This window comes from Adiantum capillus-veneris, chromosome 30 (genome assembly GCF_014529385.1).
Source record: "Adiantum capillus-veneris isolate H3 chromosome 30, ASM1452938v2, whole genome shotgun sequence".
Classification (NCBI taxonomy): domain Eukaryota; kingdom Viridiplantae; phylum Streptophyta; class Polypodiopsida; order Polypodiales; family Pteridaceae; genus Adiantum; species Adiantum capillus-veneris.
Genome location: NC_140960.1, coordinates 20096028 through 20105880, shown reverse-complemented (window position 1 = coordinate 20105880; position 9853 = coordinate 20096028). Strand labels below are relative to the sequence as shown.

At 37.5% G+C, this 9853-nt stretch overlaps 1 protein-coding gene and 1 long non-coding RNA gene across 2 annotated transcripts; one reads left to right on the top strand and one right to left on the bottom strand.

The window, feature by feature from the left end:
* Positions 1-655: 655 nt before the first annotated feature.
* On the top strand, positions 656-4624 carry LOC147417633 (uncharacterized). The gene is made up of 3 exons (XM_086506758.1): positions 656-2701; positions 3504-3959; positions 4254-4624. The coding sequence occupies exons 1-3, from the start codon at positions 1688-1690 to the stop codon at positions 4395-4397; spliced, it is 1614 nt and encodes a 537-aa protein (XP_086362884.1). The 5' UTR covers positions 656-1687; the 3' UTR covers positions 4398-4624.
* Positions 1776-9445, bottom strand: LOC147417632 (uncharacterized). The gene is made up of 3 exons (XR_015187263.1): positions 9162-9445; positions 5279-5501; positions 1776-1912 (listed from the first exon to the last, which is right to left on the bottom strand). It is a non-coding gene; the product is annotated as an uncharacterized LOC147417632 (long non-coding RNA).
* Positions 9446-9853: the final 408 nt, after the last annotated feature.

Genomic DNA, 9853 nt, shown 5'->3' with positions numbered 1-9853 from the left:
GATGAAGTTTTGTGGGGACCTAAAGAGACTCTTTTTTTTTTGTGGTTGCTTTATGAATGTTATAGAACGTGACCTTGACATATACAAAGGGTGTAGCTATATCAAGCCGACTTTTACCTTCTCATTTATAGTCACAACAATGACACAAGATTCTCTTGCAACTTAGAAGATGAGCATCTATTTTTTGTCTAGTACCATTTGTACAAGGAAAGAAAAAGGGGGCCGGGGGGGGGGGGGGGGGGGGGGACCAGATGCTACATTGTGTGAGATTTATATGAGATTGCAAGAGTGTTGATGACATGCTAGTCCACATAGGCATGGCAAGTGTTAGAAAAAACCGGGGTACAATGTATTTTAACCATATAAAATCATAAAATCCTAGTTAGATTTTGAGCTTGCTTTTAAGAACACCGGCACAAGTTTTAGTGTATATACCGGCAAAACCTTCAAACTTTGACCTAAAAACCGATAAAATTTCAAGTTTGCCCTTATTTTCTTTGGTTAGGAAAAATGTATTTTTCTAGCCCTGGGGATGGCCATTGGCTAGTGTCCAGAAAAAACTTTATCCCAAACAAACACAAATCCCTCTAAGCCAATTATTATCAAGCGAAATTTTTGTAAATGAAACTATATTTTTGACTTTATTTACACTATTTTCTTGCAAAATCCAAGTGAATTTTTGCTTTTCACTTTCGTGTCATATGATGCTCCTGCATTTCTATCTAACTCAAGACTAAGTTGAGACACACTTTTTGCAACAATGAGCCACATACCTAGCACAAGAAGTTGCGCTTCTTGTGACTCTACGAGTGAGACACTCATTGCTTGCCGTACAGAGTTGAGACTTGCGACTAGCACGTTTGCATGGGTTGAAAGTGTGGCGTGCGCACACACTCTTCCCCCTTCTCTCTCTCTCTCTCTTTCTTTCTTGACATCCATATAATCGCTTCCTGAGTCCGTCCAAGTGGCATGTAGTGCTATATAAAGCACTGATTGACCCATTTATATGATTTTGAGTTGCACCAATGAGAGTATGCCGCGTGGAAAGTGCTAGCTTCTGGGACCTTTTTGGACGCGTGGTAGAACCGTACTTGAGGCCCTATAGCCGTACTGGGGACTTTTGCGGGATGTGATAAAAAGCATGTGCAATGGGCAACTTTCGGGAAGGAAATCCGGTGCGGGCCACGACAACAGATCTTGCAATTGTTGCCCTTTGCTGCTTGCACTCCTGATCATCACCCACTGCACCTTCCAAAAGCCAATGGTGTGCGTGCGCGATCCTTCTCCTCTATTTCTCTCTGTGTTTTTCTGCTAGCCCTTCCTCTGCTCTTCTGTGAGGTCTACTCACGGGCCACGGGTGACGGCCCCTGTTTCTTGCCTCCGCGTCTGTTGATTTTTCGTTCTTTGGGTCGTTTAAATTTCCCCTGTTTCTCTCATCGCTTCCCCTGTTCCTTCTTCTAGCTCCCTGCTCAATCTGCTCTCTCTCTCCACGTTTTTCCTCGTTCCTTGCTTCTTGCGCACAACTTGTGGATGACAAATAAGTAACTTCCACAGCATGCCCATCTCGCCGAATTGCTCCTCTGCTCTGCATTTGTCATCTGCCACGGCGTCAACCTTGGTGACTCCTCAAAGCCCTCTGGATATCTCATCATAAGCCTCATATTGCAGGACTAGCTATATTCCCTCTATGAAGCAGGAGGATTTGCCCCCTTCATGGGTCCTGCGCACCCATTTCTCTCGTGCTGTGTATTATCGCTCCGACACTTGCATCGACGCATCGTGGTTCGAAGTCCCTCGAAAGCCTTCCATTGTTCATGCAAGAAGAACTGCAGAAAAACATAAACAGACAGAAAAATGCCCTCCTTTTCTCGAATCAGCACCAAGCTTAGACGTGTTTTCTCAGCAAGCAACCCTGCAGCCATTAGAGAAAGTCAGACATGAGAATTCTGTCGAAGGTGAAGATTTCTCTTTCTCTACTATGACATGCACAAGCAGAGTTTGTGAATCTCCACCATTAAATTTTATCAAAGATGCATCGGTTCTTTCTCTATCACCCTCGAGAAATGAAGAGATCAGTGCATTGTCGGCAACTGTGCATAAATTGCAGAGCACTATTGGCGATTTTTTATCCAGATCGCCGCTGCGAAAGTCCCTTTCTTACAATAATCTTCTTAGAAATCAAAATGGCATGGAGATCTGTGCCTCCAAGACCTCATCGCCGCAGGAAAGAAGCACTGCCAAGCGCTCTGTGTGGGACTCCCCACGATGCTCTCCATTGGGTACGCCCAAAAGTTCGCCCACAAATTCTCCAAGATATGACAGTAAAGAAACAAGTCCTTTTGATAGAAACTCTGCAGCCTCAGGAAACCCTACAGATGATGTTTCTGGAGGCTCCCCAGTGAAACGGGACATAATTCGAGCACTGTCATGGTCTGATCATCTCTCCAACGCCACTGGCAATGCGAGGGCAGTACTTTCTGCAGAGAATTGGATGATAGATCTCTCTCAGCTACTTCTTAGTGAGAGATTTGCATCGGGTGCTTATAGTCGCCTCTACCGAGGTATATATCAAGACACCCCTGTTGCTGTAAAAATAATTCGACAACCAGACGAGGATGAGTTCCTTGCAGATCGGCTAGAGAAAGTGTTTATGCAAGAAGTTAACACGTTGTCATGTTTGCAACATCAGAATGTTGTGAAGGTAACCTTTGCAAAATCACTATTTTGTCAAGTCCAAAGTATCTTAAATTAATTGAGTCAGTTTCAGAGTAGCTGATACATAAGGGTGAGCATGCGTGCAATGTTTAGTCAAGAAAGATCAGTCATCACGCCTGTTGCATGGTTTTCTTTTGGGACGTTGTAATTCTTGGGCATTGTTGACTGCATGTCTGTATGAGTGGGGGGTTCTATGTGTATCAGGATATAATGACACCTAGCTTTATGCCTACTATTGCATCTGATATCCTAGTTGGGTATGTGAGCTTTGTCCTATGGCCCCTCTCTTTGGTGCGTACCCTCTCTTGTCTGGTTGGTGCCTCGGCGGCTTAAACCATGTGATTTGTGTAGCTTTCCCCCTAGGATGATGATGCATATGGTGATGTTTTATCGCCATGATGTCATGAATCCCTATAAAAGAGGCTTGTAATCCCTCTCTTTTTTGCAATTCGTAAATAGGGGTTTGTTTAGAGTCAACACACATACACACACCTTGAATGCTACTCTCATTAATCCACCCTAACTGTAATACATCTTTCAAGTTTCAACACCTAGTTCTATTGTCACTATTGGGCATTGATGTCTTTAGTAAGGTCAATTGTATTTTCTCGACAATATTGTGCATGAATTTGGGCTTTTCCTTCCATAGGCATATGTCTGTGTACACAACTGAGAGATCACGGCATAGTTTGTCCTTTTAAGAAGCATTGTCGCTTCTTAATCTCATAAACAAGTCCCTTTATTGTATTTTGTATGCCCAATCCAATCATAGCCTTTGTTGGTTGCAGTTCATAGCCGCTTGCAAGAAGCCTCCAGTTCTTTGTGTCATTACAGAGTACCTTCCAGGAGGCTCAATACGGGCTTTTCTTCACAAGAGGGAGGGTGAGCTGTTGCCCATTCCTCAAGTCTTGCAAATGGCACTGGACATAGCTTATGGAATGGAGTATCTTCATATGAAAGGAGTCGTACACCGAGATCTTAAGTCCGAAAACCTTGTTCTTGGCCAGGATGGCTGCATAAAGATTTTGGATTTTGGCGTATCTTGTTTCGAGTCTGATTGCAATTCGGATGCTCATGATCTTGGCACGTACCGGTGGATGGCACCTGAGATGTTGAGTCAAAAGCCTTACACAAGAAAAGTGGATGTTTACAGCTTTGGGATTGTGCTTTGGGAGCTGCTAACAGCTCATTTGCCCTATGAAGAGATGGGGGCAGTACAAGCAGCATTCTGTGTAATTCACGAGGTATACATTTTTTTGGACAAGAGATAGTGAAGGGTGAATGAGTGCATGTGCATGTGCATGTTCGTTTTGGGTACACATAGGGGTTGTGTGTGTGTCTGGATCAATGGCAATGCCATTTGACTTTATTGAATTCGTCTGCATGCATATACATACACATCTATGTATACATATACATGTACATATGCACAGGGCATACGCATACGCATACACATACACATACACATACATATCCATGTGTCACCTCTCTTATTTTGCAAGCTCACCCTAACACAAGCCTTTCTGTCTATCTCGCAGAACACGCGGCCTCCAATCCCGCCGGATTGTCCAACTGTTTTGAGCGACCTTATGTGTCGGTGCTGGTGTACAGATCCTGAAGGTAGACCTGAGTTTTGGGAGATCTTAAGAGTATTAAACATGTGCATAGATAACTATAGATAACAAGAAATATATTGGTAGCCATAGCAAATACTACCATTCTTTGTTGTCAATGGTCGGATTTTTATAATGGCAGAATGTTGCCTTCCCCTTGGGCCAAAACCAGTGTGGTAGCTCAAGTGAGGTTTGTCATGGATAGGCTGTGCATTATCCATGTGTTGTATACTGAGACTAATACTAATTGTAGCTTCTTTTTTAACCCAAGAAGCCAACAAACCGTTTTTAAATTATATTTAGTGTGCTAATTATGCACCTTTTTTTTTTTTCTTTACTTGCTTCAGTAATGCTTTTTGCATGCCAGGGTCTGCAAGAGTTTAGCAAGACTCTCACCCCACCAACTAAAGAAAAGAATCAGGGACATTACCTAAAGACCCCTATATTTTGTGGAAATTCCCAAAATATCCCTCATATTTCAAAATTTCCCAAAGTACCCTTGCATTATGGATTGCTCCAATGTTTACTTACCTTATCCTTTTTTTGTAATAGAGATCTATCTTTGAGTGTTGTAGAGAAACATTTTCAGCAATAAGCTGCCAATCAATGCCATTTGTGTGTACAAATGGTGTCCTATCAGATCCAGAGAGCCCACAATACGATCACAGAGTATTCCTAATATTATCTAACAATGGAAAACCAGTATTTATATAAAAACTTGCAAAACATAATGCCTTGAGAGACATTTCCAGGATTAGTGAGGGCTATATTGGGAATTTTGATAAAATTAAAGGGCATGTTGGAAAGTTTTAGCCAGAAAGAGATATCTTGGGAATTTCGACAAATTTCACCGGCACTTTGGTAAATTTTTCAAAGAATTACAATAGATTCAATACTATAAAGAGAAAACTACCAAAATACCCCTCAAATTTCAAAAATTTCCAAAATACCTTCTGAACAGATTGCTCCAAATTTTGCATAGTTTAGTCACATTAGATTCTATCCTTGAGTGTCTTATCTACATAAATTTTCACCAATGAGCTCACATATAGAGGCATTTGTGTAGAGCCATTTCAGCTTGAGAGCTCATGATGGCATCCACAATCCTATGTGAGAAATTACAAAATGTTTTCCATATCATGAGAACTTCATTGAAGCCATCCTTCCTAATACCTGAAACAAGAGCTCTGTTTATCAGTGGTGGTCGGGGTTGAAATTTGTTAGGCACTAACTTTTGAAACATTTTCATTTTTTGTACCTACATCAAATAGTGCCCAATCAATGAGCAGAACTTTCAAGTTTGAAAGTTCAACTACATTGAACTTTCATGGTTTTCCATCCACTCCACATCCATTGCAAGATATTTTGTAACTTTTACATTATAATTTTGATAGAGCTTTTCTTGTGATTTTGCCGCCTCTCAAACAATGTTCCTCTCTAGAATCAAGATTTTTCTATGATTTCTTCACCTTCAATTTTTTGTAGCAAATTGAAATGGTGATGCATCTTTGAATGCAAAGAAGGGCACAACTCAAATGGCAATCCATGTTTGGGTGACAAGAATGACTTAACTCCACCGCATTGTGAACGGTTGAATGTTTTGGATGATGAAGTCTATAATCTAAGCTTCATTCATCTCAACTTCTTGAAAAGGTTTGTACTATCTTTGGCTCACATGTAGTAGAGGCTTTCTTTTCCTTTAAACTTTTAATTTTTTTCAAAAAGAAGTAAGATCTAATCACAGCTTTAATATTCAATCGGTAAAGCTTGTCTGTAGCTTTGTTTAGCTTTCATAAGTCTTGGGTAAAATCATTTTTAATTGCATTGAATGATGTAATACCCAAATCATGTATATGTTCACTAGTGAATATAATCCCTATATGCAAACTCTGCTACTCTTGTAGAGGAATGTGATTTATTACTCTAGTATCCATATTTGACAAGTGAAAGATATCTCACATAGGTAGCAAATGTGATTTGGAACATAAATTTTTAGCACTTAACAATGTAGAGATTGCAAATCTCAATTTATATGTAGGAAAACAAATGAAAGAAGATGAGAACTTCAGAGGAGACTACATATTCAAAACAAATCTATAAAAGTAACTCTTTGTCTTAGATCTTGATCACTAACAATAGATGTGCCATACCACTAAGTATAAGATTATGAACAAATAAGCCATATGCAATCTTCGAGGCATTTTTTACTTTGATTTATTTAAAATTAGAAAATTAAAAGGTTAAAATTGTTCAAAACGATATTATAGGAAATATATCTACATTTCTACGTTTGTACAAGTCTCTATTATGATGATATATGATCTAAGAGCTTCAAGATTATAACATACACAGAAACTCAACACATGCTAACATTTTGATTAAAGAGCTCAATGCTAGCTTGGTAATGGGAAACTTATACGTCCTACGACACTTTTATGTCATGCTAAGTGATCATTTTCCTTGTATTGTTTTAAGGAGTTTCAAAAAGGAGCTTTTAGTGTCATATATCCACAAAGTTGGCTTATGAGATAAATTTTACTTTTTTTTTGGCTACTAATTTCACCTTTAGCTTTATTCTTGCAACACATTTCTCAACCTAAACTTTGTAAAAAAACATGTTTTGTTTTTTGTTTTTTTATAAAGAATTGCACCTACAACACATGAAAACTCATCTTTGTGAGATCTATAGTGCTAGAGAATTAGTCATAGTAGTTTTCCACATGTTTTCATGCTTCCAAGGAGAATTAAATGGGTTTTGTGAAAGTTATGACCTAAATACAACAATTTTCTAATCTTGATTTTGTCAAATTCTACAATTCCATACAAATTTTAGTGACTTTAATCAAATTCAAAGACAATTTTGATTATGTACATGGGTTTTATAACATGAAATTTTTCTTCCTTGAGTATCAGGGCACCAAATACCCCATATAGAAAACTATACAAGCGTGTTTGAGTTTTTCAATTCAGCAAGAATTAGAGCCCTTCTACATTAACAATTTTAATCTTCATAGTATTGCTAATTTGAGCGGCCAACCATGCAAAATTTGTAGCTTATACACATATCTAATCATGATCTCTAAATTTATCTATTTATTGAGCATTCTCTAGTGGATTGAAAAGCTCAAAACATGGAGCTTAGTTTTTGGCTTTCTAAAAGAAGCCTTAGAGGAGAGTTGAGTTAGGCATACTTTCATTGTTTTTTGTGATCATTGAGACTTACCTTAAATGTTATTTTGGTTTTAAAATATTAAATGGGTGTTTTTATCTCACCTTTCAATTCACATCATGACATGTCTGGACTTTTCTTGCATTCTATTGTTTTAGAATGCTGAAGAGAAGCTTCACCTTGCATAATTCTAGTAAATTCTATAAATACATATGTGTATATATGTGTGTGTGTGTGTGTGTGTATATATATATATTTTTACTTATTTATATTTATATTTATACGCGCGCGTACACACACACACACACGCACATATATATGTTAGTGTGTTCGTTTTATTTCACCTTTCATTTCAAAGCCTCACATGGCTTGAGTTTTCTTGCAGTCTATAGCTTAATTCTAATCAGTGTTTGGGGGAAGTCTCTTTCATTAAGCGACGGTCAAAGAAACAAATCGAAATACTAGCAAAAATTTTAGAATTTGCACGATTTTTGAACTATTTTTTCACATATTTTGCCGGTTGTTCTTTCCTTTACCATGGTTAGTCTCTATTTTCAACCGGCTCAAGGATAAGCAGAGGTAATCCTCTCCCAAACATTGATTCCAGCTAAGCTCAACCTAATGATTTTATCATTTTCTTATTGTTTGAGAAAGCCACGTGACCGTTTCACTTGTTTCATGCTTGTTATTTTACTACTTTCATATTATGCACAAAATTGTCAATGGTGAAAGATTTTCTTAAGTTTTTGAAGTGGTCCACGACTACTTGTGAATATAAAAGCTCATGGGACCTAAGAATACATGCATAGTAGAACCAACGAGCGTGGGCTATATAATCTTTGATGAAATGCAATAGAATGGGAAAAATGCAACTTTTTTGAGCCTTATCCTTTGTCCGAAAACAAAATTGGTGAAGCTAAAAGAACAACATGGCATGATCACTAACTCATTGAAGTTTATTAGAAAATTATGATATGGCCTAGAAAAATCCTCAGCCTTCTTTATATGCAATTGATTGCAAAAAAATACTATTTTAAGTGAAATGCTATGGTACATCAACTTTGGAGACTTACCATCACCAAATAGTGAGGAATTTTCAAAGTCGCTCGTTTTTCCCATAAGTAGTGGTATCTTAACTTCAAGCACAAGAGAAGATTTTTCGAAAAGAATAGATCTTGTAGGTTTTTTTCAAAACCTGAAAGGACACTTTTATGTCCTATTAGGTTACCACCTAGTGTTAAAAATTGTTGCTTAGAGAGCAACTTGACACATGCTTTTAATTTTTGCAAAGGTATTTGTCTTCTATGATTGAATGGGGCTTGATGAGAGGATTTCAAGAAACAAAACTATGCTATTTATGTGGCAAATTGCATGTTTTAATTTTAAAACTCTTAAATTCTCTGAAATTCACAGAGATTTCCATGCAAAGATGAGACTCATAGTTACAGTTATGTGACATAACATTCGGGCAAGAAGCAAAAGAAGAAGCTCTGTTCGTTCAATTTAATGTGCATATCTCATCTCTCTCTCTCTCTCTCTCTCTCTCTCTCTCTCTCTCTTATATATATATATTTTAGATTTCCTCAAATTATTTTAATCAATTGCAATGCTATGATTTGCATAATGCAAATGTTAATACGTTTCAAGTAATGAGTTTGGTTTACCTATTTCAAATAAGGAGTGGAAATTAAGGCTGTTTGAAGTAATGTCCAAGTGAAGGTAATCATCAATAGGGTTATGATTGAATGCTTGAAAAAGGAGGTCACCAAAGCTTCAGAAACAAACAGGTGAAGGGCTCGCATTAATATTCTCAAACAATAGAAGTAAACTAAACTTAAGTAAAGTGAGGCTCTCAAACGAAGGGACCCATTAACAAAATAAAACAAAAGAGGATTCTAAAGCTTTCATATGAAAAATCTAGGTCCAACTTAATCAATACTTCACATCAAATGTATGGCTAACTCCCTTCTTCATCTTCATGGTCCAAAGTTTAAAAAGTTTTAAAGATGAAAAGTAAAGAGGCAAATCATGGCATAGAAAAGAAAATTCTAAAGGTTTGTAAGGTAAAGAAATCATAAAAGTAACGTGTGTGTCCCTCCTTTTTTTCATGTTTTTTTCTTTTCCTTGATATTTGTCTTTGCTTGTTTAATACTTCTAACTTTTTTGCTTGTTCACAAAAGGGTAGTACCCTAGATAAAGGGGCCAATAACACATCAGGGTCCAAAATAAGATCACTTTAAAATTAAATAAGAAATATTACTAAAATATATAAGAACTATGATTGGATGGCAATGAGAATGGCAAGAGCTTGATATGATCTATCATTTTGTATCAATTTTATTGAAAACTATCAATC